General features: G+C 36.4%; 2 protein-coding genes across 2 annotated transcripts; one reads left to right on the top strand and one right to left on the bottom strand.

The window, feature by feature from the left end:
* Positions 1-353: 353 nt before the first annotated feature.
* On the bottom strand, positions 354-2,770 carry LOC113726507 (uncharacterized). Its single transcript, XM_027250257.2, has 2 exons — positions 2,218-2,770; positions 354-787 (listed from the first exon to the last, which is right to left on the bottom strand). Exons 1-2 carry the CDS (start codon positions 2,515-2,517, stop codon positions 668-670), a joined length of 420 nt encoding a protein of 139 aa, XP_027106058.1. The 5' UTR covers positions 2,518-2,770; the 3' UTR covers positions 354-667.
* A 7,162-nt stretch (positions 2,771-9,932) lies between these two features.
* Positions 9,933-12,020, top strand: LOC113726503 (uncharacterized). Its single transcript, XM_027250252.2, has 2 exons — positions 9,933-10,788; positions 11,726-12,020. The coding sequence occupies exons 1-2, from the start codon at positions 10,165-10,167 to the stop codon at positions 11,807-11,809; spliced, it is 708 nt and encodes a 235-aa protein (XP_027106053.1). The 5' UTR covers positions 9,933-10,164; the 3' UTR covers positions 11,810-12,020.
* Positions 12,021-12,658: the final 638 nt, after the last annotated feature.

Raw genomic sequence — 12,658 nt, 5'->3', positions numbered from 1 at the left:
CTAGGCCTAACCCAAATAATAATAGCCTCATCAAATGAAGCTACCAGTAAGAAAATTCAGGGACACGGAGAGATGAAACAGGAGCGGGCGTAAAAGCAGAAGAGAAATGAAGTTGCCTTAGCGGCGCCATATAGCTACACACCAACCCGTATTTTTGGATCATTGAGTTTTTTAATGTTTAAAAAATATCTTAAAATATATTCTAAAAACTCTACTATTCTTAAATATTTTAAAATATATTCTAAAAATATTTCAAAATATACTCTAAAAATTCTGCTACAGTAAAATTTTTCAAAAATATCCCAAAAAAAAAAGCTAATCCAAACGAAGCCATATGGTAATTTGGCGAGCTGTTGAGCCTAAATACGGGGTAACATATACATACTTGATATTCCAGATTTGGCAGTTGTAAGCCCACATGCAAATTCTGACTGCCCCAACCAAAAACAAAAACAAAATTATCCATCCAAACTAGGAGGATATCCATCCTGGTTACATGGGGGGCAGTACTGAAATATCTGGAAGGAAATACTAGCTAGAACTAGAAGAGAAATATCACTACTAACATCTCCTAGAAGTAATTCCATCAACCAAGTCCCAAAATTTCCATTTACAAAGCTGTGCTTTCCTTGCAAAATGTGGTTGGAGTAATTTGAAGGTGACAATTTCACTTTAAAAAGTGAGGACTAATCAACCCTGCAATCTCAAGAAACCCAACACGATCTTTTCCTCCAAAAATCTTCTTCAGCTGCTCATCACAAATAATCACCTTCTTGTTCTCCGGATCCTGTTTTGTTTTAAAATGGACATACCAATTCATCAGCACAAAAGCTGCGCTTCAGAGGCACAACAAGCCAATCAATGTATAAACACAACAATGATGGGCCCTTAAAACCAACTATAAGAACAAAATTCTACTTTGTATATCAGGGTTCAACAAGACATAAACCCTATAACTTACCCCCCCCCTCTCATCCCCACCCCCCAACAAAAAGAAAAAAAAAGGCTGTCAACCAGTAAACACAGCATGTATCTGGAAGTCATTACACACATATTCAATATCTTTATTTACTGCACCTTTGATGAACTGCATTCAAGAACAAAGCCAATTAAATAAAACCACCACAATCCAAGGAAAACTTAGAAAAAAGTTCATAAAGCAGACAACACAGGCATGTCCATAAATAAAAACATTTTCAACATTATTAACAGCAATTTAGCATGTGTACAACCAGCCAGACAGAATAAACCAAGCTCAAGGACTAGCTTCACATTGAACAAGATAAATCTGGACTCATCAGCAATATAGTTCGCAACATGTTGAAGTATGTTTATGTGCAAATCAGGCTTCAGAGCTCAGTGCCTTGGTAAATTGGTAAATCACAGGTTCCATGTTAATCACTTAATTCAGTCAATTTAAAAGTCAATGAAAACAGAGTCTGCAACATTTTGGCAATTGCAGAGATCAAAAAGACTCTAAATTACTTAAATTCATGTCTCATTTAAGAACATGCAATCCAATCATATAGACAAGTAGTTTCAATTCAAGAACTTCTTTGCAGTTCATTGAGTGAAACCAATGTCATCTGCAAATTTGCAATAAAAACAAATAATCACAAAACAAAACAAAAAAAAATAACCCCTTTTGTGGCCTCCAAATATGTTAGTTGCTCCCAACACTATTAACTATCCAAAGGACAAAAACAAGCATACACGACGCATAAAGCAGAAGGGCATCGCAGTACATCTCCAGTACCAGCCATATGTAATACTCGAACAGATAAACGCCCATACACCGCAAGAATTGGCTTCCCAGGGAACGGGCCACAGTCAAAAAATGCATAGTTAACAAACATCCTAATCCTATAGCATTTTTCGTACATTAGTAACTATTAAGTTAAGCAGTTCCCGCATTACAAAGCAGCAAATATAACTACTTCAAAGATGCAAGGTATCAAACATCTGAAAAGAGCCGACATTCACATCACAAGAGGATTAACAGCTTTTACCTTGCCAAAGTGAACAAATATCCAAATATCCAAAAAGTAGGGGAAACCCAAAGAAGATCAGACACCATTCAACAGGTAAGCAAACCCAAGAGCCAGAAATTAAAAAATATCTGATTATGGGGGCATAACATAACAATATGAGCTTCGCTTACAAATACCAAGGAAAAAGTGTAGAAGCAGAGAAGGGTTCAAAGAAAAATGGGGATACCTGAAGATTGTGGCGTTTGATGTAAGCCCAAATCTCCTTGAGGGCTTGAGTACGAGGGATCTCAGAAACCCCTCCGAGGAAGGCCTGCATTTCGGGGGAGACACGGCGCGGCTTCATAATGCCTCTGGGCTCGCGCTTCTTGGTCTCGGCAGCCGGTTTGGAGACGGTAGCGAGAGTCACAGTACGCAAAGGGCGCAGGTTAGCACGCACAGCGACGGGAGGGGCAAGACTGACTGAAAACGACGACGGCGTTTCTTTAGTCAGAAAGCTCGCCGAAATCCCCAAAGAGATTGTTGCCATTCTTAGCTGCTGATGTATACAAATTATTGGTTTATTGATAAAAGGATACTGGTAGTACTACTATTTTCTCTAGCGAATATTTTCCCTTTTTTTTTTTGGCCCCTCTCTTTTGAATAGAAATTGCAGAGAGTGAGGTAGAGTGAGTGGGGGAAGACAAGGAGAAGATAAGAGTGGGAGGGAAACCCAAGGGCTCTTTGTGCGCGTGAACAGGTACTGACTACTGAGCCCGCCTTTAGGATTCGACCCGTGTATGGGGGACTGGAGGTTACTGTCCCTGAATATTTACGAAACTACCCTTTATCTGTCGTCCCCCGGGTAATGGCTTCCCTCCCCAGTTTAACTCCGAGCAGACCATGTTCAAGCGCAAAAGTCAAGGCTTCAAGCAAACAGTAATTGGGCTTCTAGCAAAAACTTCTCTACCAATGGATTTCTTTGTCATCCTTACTTTTGCCGACAATGGTCTAGGCTCTGTGGTCAGAAGAGTCCAATCCTCGTACATGTAACCAACTTTTGGAGCACAACATGCAAAACCATCTCATTGTTCGCGGGGAATGGGTTGGACTGGTACGACAGAGCCCACGATTCTGGTTTTCTTTCATTAAAGAGCACTCCTTACGGGCCCAATTTTGTTCGAGTCGAACTCATCTTAAGATCAAACTCAAGATCAATTAAGATAGCTTGAGTTCGATTTTGTTTTTCCCTACTCAAGTTCAAACATGTGCAAATCGAGTCCAATTAAGCTTGATTCTAGTTTAATTGAATCAAATTGAGTTTAAGAAACATAAATTTATATTATGTATATATTTAAATAAGGGATAAAATAGACATTTTATATTAATAAATAAAAAATTATAAAAAACATGAATATATATGTGAAACTTGATTGAACTCGACGAGTTTTTGAGTTTCACATATTAGACTCGCTTTTGAAGTCATCGAGCAACTCGAGCTGCTCAAACTCGATCAATACAAATTCGACCTTGATTTTTGACCGAACAAAGTTGTGAGTTATTCGATTAAACTCGACTCATTGGCATTCCTCCTCCTCAGGGTTGTCTAGGAAGAAATACGAGTTATTGAATACTTATTCATATAGATTTTTTATCTCTAATTTGCTAGTTTTTTGTTATCATAACTTTAGAAGTAATCTTTCCGGTACTGTCAGTGTATACAATGACAGATCATAATTGCACACCAAACTCTGCATATGTAGCATGCATCTAAAATTGCTAGTGTATGCAATATCAGTTCATAAAAGTTTTATCCATGACATTATATTCGTTGTAATTCTTCCAAGTGAAGGTGAAACGAATAGATTGCCAATGTTCCCTCCTTGAAAATTTAATTGTGCAATTTTGCATTTCTCTTAGGGTGTAATATTGTGCCGATTATGTATTATCATTTCACATGTTACTTGTTTCATAATAAACAAAAAATGCAGTTCAAATGGTTCAATCATGATTTTGCGTGAATAAATTCATGACCTCTAATTTGTGTGAATGCAAAAGCTAATACACATCTGCCATTATCAAAACAATCTTACTAAGGATTATTTAATGTTCAAACACATCTGAGGATTAACATGGGAGGTGTAAATTGCTCATACTTTCACAGGATCCAAGTATAATTCCTGTCATTTAATTAACGATAAAAACCCACTTTGCGTTGACAATGTTACATAAGAGCAAAAGAATTAAAGGGAGGAAATTTGTTTTAGCAGCGAAAGGGTGTGATATAAGAAATGGAGAGGGGGAATGAGGAATTTGAATGCCAAACTTGTAAATTCTTAGAGCCTCGATCTTACCTACTAAACCAAGGCAAACTTAATTAGCTACATGGTGAAAATTCTAGCCACATATTATATATGTCGATGTACATGTTGAAAAGCATATCCATCTGATAGGGACATTTATCTGATTCTATTCTTAAGCTCTTTTCTTTCTCCCTTTCAGTTGTAAGGATTGGAATTTTCTCTTTAAAAAAATGAAACGGGCATACCTGTTGCTATATATTGATTCCAACAATTCCAAAATATATATAAAAAAAAAAAAAAAGAAGAAGGAAGTCACCTCATCAGAAAATGAGGACGGAAAACGGGCAGAAGACAGCAGGAGAAAGGAATGTTACAACAAGTCCAGGATGGCACGTAACGTCATCATTGAGATTAGCAGATTAATCCCACAAAAAATGATCCTTAAAACGAGAAGTATCCATCCCAAATTCCCAATAGTATCTTGCACTCTACGCTGTTTGAGATTTTGGGGAGAAAGAGACTTTATGGTTGTTTGTTTCCCTTTGATCTCTTTCCGGACCCATACCGATTCAGTCAGTTGCCCCGTTCCATTCATCGTGCTATTTTCTCCTTTATGGTTAGCACCAATCTCCATTAATTGCCAATCATCAAGCTGGAAAATGACTTGCTACTGCCATATGTCGACGCAACCTTTGTTTTATTTCGCCGGTACGTGATTCATTGCCCTTTTTTTTTTTTTTTCTGTCCTAGGGACTAATTACTCGATCGGTTCACCGTGGTTGAGGAGTCTAAACTGAAATTACGTCTGCTGCTAAATACACAGGGAGGGTCTACTGGCACAAAATGCCCATCTAAATTTTATTTGCATGGGTTAGTAGGCACGTCAGAGCTACATGATGTTATTGTAAAACAGCTAAATTAAGTGCTTTTGGCTTGAACCCTAATCCAGGCGGAAAAGTACAATATACAGTAAATGGTCGGGTACACTTACTTTGTCTTCAGTTTGAAGAAACTTTGTTCAAGTTTATCGGGTAATTTTCATTTACATGACTACTACAACATGCAAACGGGAGGATGATTATAATGAAATCCCTCCATGAAAGAAAGTCAAGTGATATTCATTATTCCCTGTGGTTAAACGGGTATATATATATATAATCATTGTACTAATATGAAATGATATTAAGGACCCATCTATGGAATCATGCGACATGATTAGCACTTTTGAAAATGTCTCATGCATGAATGATGTCACCAGTTAATTAATTATCTCCTTCACGGCAACTGTGTCATTATTATTATTCACGAGTAATGCATATTCCTTTTTTTTTTTGCTTTCAAAAGAAATGGATGCCTTTGAAAAATAAGACATGCACATCCCGAGTTGATTGATTTGTCCCAGAATTCGTTCTATATATACTCTCTCCGTCCCACTTTGATAGTCTTATTTTCTTTTTTCGTCTGTCCCAAATTGTAGTTCACTTTCCCGTTAAGAAATGTAGTAATCTTTCAAATTATCTAAAATACCCTTATTAAATATCTTGTTATTAATACATTGTTATTAAATACTAACCCATTACATTGAATACATTGAGCTTTTCCAATACTAACACATTAGTTACTGATATTAATTGGCACTCTTCGTGATTAGCATAAGGGTATTTTAGAAAATTATTAATCTAAATTTATGTTTCCAACCAAATTAATTACACTTTTTTAATCTGTGTGAAAAAAAAATCAAGACTAATAAAACGGGACGGAGGGAGTATTCTGAAAACTGAGAGAGATATCAATGCGGATGTTTTTGAGGATGTCAAGACTAAAGAATAAATGTAGACCAAATGAATTGTTGCGTAGGCTGGAAAGGTGGGGGCAATGGTTATGGCGGGCGGCAGTTGAAGAAGGTGGAGTGAACAGATTTCCAAGCTGTCCCTGGAGGCACAGCCTTTCCTTCCATCCAAATCAACACCAAACCCAACCCAACACAACCTTGACGCGTATGCAGAGATTGGAAAGTGATTCCGAGTCTGTTAGATGACCTTTTTTTCACATATATGATGAATCCCACCAACTGAGTGTGCTGTGCTGCTGCTGCACAGCAATTATGTCACAACTCATTACTGAAAATTCCTTCTTGCAATTTCCCATTTTTCTGTCCTTCCTTCGCCTTAACGAAATATAGTACGAACAAACTGTCTTTTTGGCCACTCTTAGGAACGGGGACATTTCCTTGTGCTTTTGATGTGGTGGCTGGCTGGCGGGGGAATGGGGATCAATGATGGAGCCAAGGGGCATGGCCCCTAAGTTTTGAAAATTTTAATTTATAATATGTAAATATATATATAAGACAAAGTTGGTCTTTCTAATTTTTTACAATTTTAGTTTATATATATATATATTTGTATGTGTATATGAATTAGCCAACTTTGATTTAATTTTTTCTTCAAAAAAAGTTATTTATTTTTTTATTGTGCTAATTATTTAACATTCAAAAAATTAAACATATAATTTGATAATCCATGGTAAATTGATCCAATTTGATATATTATAATAAAAGACTCAATTCATAATTATCAATGAGCTAAAACAAAAATAATTACTTTATTGGTCCATATACAAATATACAACTTAGCCTAATTGAAAAAAATTTAAAATTAGTGATCTATACTCTTGTTGACTCATATACAAATGTACAAATAATTACTTGAAGGCTTTGTAAAGACAGGAAATTGAGTGATCTATCATGTTGTCAACAGATTGATTATATTTGTTCTCACTCTTCTTATGTCAACTGCAACTATAGAACAGATATTTTCAATTATGAATATAATCAAAACAAAGATCCAAAACAAGATAAAAGATAATTTTTTGAATGATTATCTAACAATGTACATAAAAAAATGAGGCTGTTCAAAAATTTAGTACTGATTCAATTATAGATGAATTTAGTTCTATGAAAGAACGTAAAACTCAGTTTATTTTTAAAAAAGAGGTTGAAATTCAAGGTATGCTAACATAACTTTTATCTTTTATTAATTGAAATAGTTATATTTTTGTTTTTGCACAAGTGACATATTGGAGCATTTTCTCATAATGTATAATTTGGAAGGTTTGTGATTTTATAAGATATTTAATCAAAGGTTATTTCTTATCCTAATTTTTGTTGTGACTATGCTGCATATTTATGAAATAGACATACCTTTATAATTAAAATTAATATTTGATATTTTAAGATGTCATATATTTAAATAAATAAAAATTATTTTGAACATAACATATTAAGGTAATTTTGTCCGAAAAAATTTCGGCCCCCCCAAGGAAAAAATCCTGGCTCCGTCACTGATGGGGATTAGGGGAGCTCTTTTCTTCATTCTTTAATCCATGTGTTTTTCCATAATCGCTAGACGTGCATTACACTCTCAATACTCGGTGTCACAAGCCGGGCATAAAGTTTTCTCAATTATCATTCAGAATTTAGTGCTAAAAAGGCCAATGGCACTTGTGAATCCTCTCTCAAAACAAAACCAGATCCTATTATCCAAGTTTAATTAAGGATAAATTACCTTTTATCCCTATATAATTTGATATTTTACCACATAACCCCCTATTGTCAATTTAACCCAAAAAGCCAGTGGCAGAGATTGTTAACTGAGCAAGACAGTACTACATTTTTTTTTTTTGTTAGTCATAGGGCAACTTAACGGTTTATGTGTTTAAATTTTAAGAACGTATGCATAAATGTTTAGAATGAGAAAGTCTTTCCACTCAAAATACTTTTTTTTTTAATCTAAAATGGTAGGAAAAAATTTATCATTCTAGTATCTGGTATTCAAGTTAGAATGGAATATTCATTAATTTTTTTAATATTTGATATAATCAATATTTAGATGTCAGTATGAAATACAATTAATATAAACTTGCCCTAATTGCTCTGAAATAGTTAATAGGACACAATATGTTTTATCTGTTCTACTTTGTAGTATTTGTTTATTTACGTGGACATCTTTTGTTTTCAAAATAACCAATGGTTGATATTTAAAATTTTCAATTGTACTACTTGATTCATTCTAGCATATAGACTTTTAAGTTAAAATTTTGCATCCATTGGAAATATAAAATATAAATTGCATAAAGCTAAAAATATATATTTTAAAATTAAATTTTATTTTTCATTTTTTGATATGACATTCAAAAAATTTTTGCTCAATTGTTTGAAGTCAGAGAATAAATTATCTTAAAATATTTGTTTGCTAGTTAAAAAAGAAAACATATTCTAAAAACAAGAAAAACTATTTATTAAGAAAAAATTACATTCAATTATTAATTGAGCTCACAAATATCCTAAAATATGGTGATGCAGTAAAAAATTTATAAGGGTAAAATTACCGTCCTATTATTTTGGACATTATAGGATAAATTTGGAAAGAGGAATATACTTCCAAAAAAAAGGTTAGAATTAGCATTTCAAGGGAAAAAAAATTTTCATTAAGGGGAAGCTTGGTTCAAACCTAGGAATCATAATTGTAACTGGAATCACGTCCAAAAATTTAGTAAGAGGTTTGATCAAAAGTATCATTACAACGATTAGTGTTTGGTATATATTTAAAAGGTTTTGAAATCAACTTATTTTTCATTTTCTTATCTTTATTTTTTTCTTCTTTCCCTTCTCTTACTTCCTTTTTCCCAGCTCTTAAGTATTCATGCTTCACCAATCAACCTTGCAATCAATGGAACATGGGAGAGCGACTAACAAGAGATGAGAGAAAGGATTACATAAAAAGAAAAAAAAAAAAAAAGAGAGAAGAGAGAACTAGATGGAGAGAAGTGGCCACCATAGAGTATTGGAGGAAAGAGAAAGAGTGTGAAAACTATATGTTTTCTTTTCTTTTTTGAAGTTTTGGAGTCAAATTTGAGAATCCACCAACCCCACCCTCCCCCCTCCCAACCCAAAAAATTTGTTGGGAATTGAGAATTTTCAAATTTTAATGATTCACTCCAAAATTATGAATCTAATACATGTAACCCAAACAACAAGAATTAGAATTATTTCAATTCTTGATTCCGGTTCCCTTTTACCAAATAGCACCTAAGTGATCTAAATCAAACTCGGAATGGAATGGGCAGTTTGGAAAGGTCTTTCCTTCCCAAACCATTCTTGTGTACCAAACTGGGAGTTGTAGAACTTGGAGATCCTTGAGAGTAAAACAAATTCAGCTGACTTGCTTTACGTAACTTGATCGTTATAGGCGCATAAGTTATAATCTTAATTGTAGATTAGGGGTTGAAACCCTCCCTTACATTAAATTTGAGATGAGAAAAAATCTCGAGCAATACAATTTAAAAATTAAGAGAGTTATAATGCATGGGTAAGTTTTAAGAAACAACTAATCTTTTCATTAACTATAGACACAGGGATCCCGTGGGATCCTACATGTACATGCAACCTATCTGGCATTCCGTAATCAGACGCTAGACACACAGTCACCGGAGATCTAACGTCAGTTTGGTACTCACATAAACAAAATCACACAATACTATACTATTAGTCCATCACCATCAAACAACCAGTACACAACTGCCAAATACTTGCAAGGTTTAAGAGACGATACAGACCTGCCAACTTTCTTCAGATTACCTGCTATATATGCCATGCCTCCATGTACCGCCATTGCAACCAAAAAAAAAATACCTGGGCATGGTGATGTAAGTAAAACGAAACCCGCCTATATAAAGCAGTCCCTGGCCTTTGGCTTTCCCCTGTCTTCGCATCACTGTCCCTCCATCTCACATACTCACACAGTTGGAGTGCGGTGGTCTTCTGTTGAGAACATAAGTGCGCAAGATAACATCACTACAATTTATTTCCCATTCTGCCGTTCCCTCATCGTGTTTTCATGGAGCCACGAGGTGTTCTCCTCTTAGGTTTCATCTGCGTTATCGTCGCCGGCGTCGGTGGCCAAGCTCCGCCTAGCCCACCCACCACTACTCCCTCTCCTCCTACTCCCAACGCACCCACCACAGCTCCCCCTGCTCCTCCTACTCCCACAGCTTCACCTCCCCCTACCACCAATCCACCTCCAACTCCAACATCATCCCCGCCCCCTGTACCTTCATCTCCTCCTCCCGTAGTGTCGTCGCCTCCGCCAGTTGTCACTTCTCCACCCCCGGTCCAGGCTTCACCGCCGCCTGCTTCCTCCCCTCCTCCGGTGAGCTCCCCACCACCGGCTTCACCTCCTCCTCAAGTCAGCTCTCCTCCCCCGGTTACCCCTCCTCCTCCAGCTCCGGCCTCCCCTCCTCCATCTCAACCACCACCTCCGCCAGCCACTCCCCCGCCACCGGCATCTACACCCGCACCACTGGCTGCCCCGCCAGCTTCTGTTCCCTCACCAGCTCCCGCTACGCCGACATCCCCAGCGCCGTCGCCTTTGTTGCGGAGTCCTCCGTCTCCTCCGACCGCAGCTCCAGCTCCTGCTCCCAGCCTGGGCACTACCGCCCCTGCTCCATCAGCCACTGATCAGGTATTCCAGCTACAACACTGATTGCGTCACTGTGTTTTCTGTAGTTTAATTTAACAATCGACTATTATTATATTATATGTGGGAAAAATGCACTTTTGATCCGCCCCGTACTTAGTTCATTTACTCATTCCACGGCTATATATATCTACACACTGCCATGCAGCGAAGCCTTTGTACAAGTAACCGAAACTATATACGGCTATAATACTCATTTGCACTGCCCCTCCCTGAATTTGATCACTTCGGAGCCGTTTAAGTAGTTCATTCTCCAAGACAAATAGTAGTAATATGTTAGATTTGATCACTTTTAACACTTTTTTTTTCCACCTCGATGCAGTGAAAAAAAAAAAATTTTATAAGCGTGATTGAATTTAATGTGTCGCGTGGGAACTGTAGATCTTAGGAGTGAATTTTTTTTTGTATTAAAAGTTGTTCAAAAATTTTTCTTTCAATCGGTTTTTAGTCTTTTTGGGAGTAACATTATTGGTGAGGGAGGAAAGGTAGCAGATCTATTTCAGAAATGGATAATTCATGGTGCCTCGAGTGGCCCCTTGGTTCCCGTTACGCTGTTCTGATTCTCTTAAGGACCGTTCCTTGTCAAGACCGTTTCTAATACTAAGAGATCGATGGATAAGCAAACATTAATTTTTTTTTTAAAGAAAAGGAAAAAAAAAACAGAGAAGAATCTAGTCACAAAATGCAAGTTAAGGCAGGACAGAGACGGAGGCATAAGGCACACTAATGTGTTGGTTCATCCATACAGCTCAATTAAAGTGTTGTCGAGGAGGAGCTCGAAACAGATGTTATGGTGGTTTTCTTGGTTATTAGATATTACTAGTAGCAGTTTTGAGCTGTGCAGCATAATCATAATCATTGTGGATTCCCACTAGTGTTAAAAATATCTAATTGGGTGTTGGTTTTTGCTTGCTGAATGCAGAGTGGAGCAGAGAGCACACAGTCGTCGGCCAAGATTATATCGAGCTTGGCCTTTGGATGGGCTGTCCTATATTTCCTAATTTAGATCAAATCTTGTCTTTGTCATCTACATTTCTTACGAAGTATTACTGCTTATATTGCTTGCCATCATTTTGATTAGCTAATTGGATGGACTTTTTACCTGTTGTACTCGATTTACGCATTCACTTCAATTCTTTGAGAGGCTTATATGGAGCTTTTTTGTGTATGAATTGAGGGGTTGATTTTATTTTATTTTATTTTTTTGGCCCACATTATTCCCGAGTTGTTTTTTAGTCTTGGACTCTTGTGCTTTTTAGGTAGACCTTTCCTTTATTTTCTTTTTCAATTTGTCAAATCGCATAACAAAATAATAAAAGGAAATGCAACTCACTACGAGTGCCGACGATCTGCCAATCTCATTCTCTACTTTACGATATTCAACTCATTTGGAGGCGATGATATGGTCTTACCATTCTCCGCGTGTGTGTGTGTGTTAATAATTAAGATGACATGTATCGAGATGCAAGTCAGTACGTGTAATCGTTCTACTTTGCAAAAACTAGGCAAAAGGATATCCTCATGCAGGAGCAAGGAATTGCTATGTTTTGAAACTCGGACCAAACACGAACAGTGACTCGTACACGCTCTCAGGATCAGGATCAATGGATTCGATCGAGATCGAATCGTTATAAAAATCTAATGATGCCATTATGATATATATATATTTTTTTTATTTAAGTAAATAACAATAGAAAATTGACTATAAATGTAGTAATAATTCATTTTCACGATCATATTCCTTGCCCATCAAGTTCATAAAAAGATAACTTAATTGTAAACTCAAGAAATGATAATTAATATCAACTAGTTAATAAGAATTTCAAATAAAACATAAAGTCAAAATTTTTAATTT

This window comes from Coffea arabica, chromosome 2c (genome assembly GCF_036785885.1).
Source record: "Coffea arabica cultivar ET-39 chromosome 2c, Coffea Arabica ET-39 HiFi, whole genome shotgun sequence".
NCBI classification, from domain to species: Eukaryota; Viridiplantae; Streptophyta; class Magnoliopsida; order Gentianales; family Rubiaceae; genus Coffea; species Coffea arabica.
The sequence above is the reverse complement of the archived record's forward strand: the minus strand, read 5'-3'. Positions and strand labels throughout refer to the sequence as shown.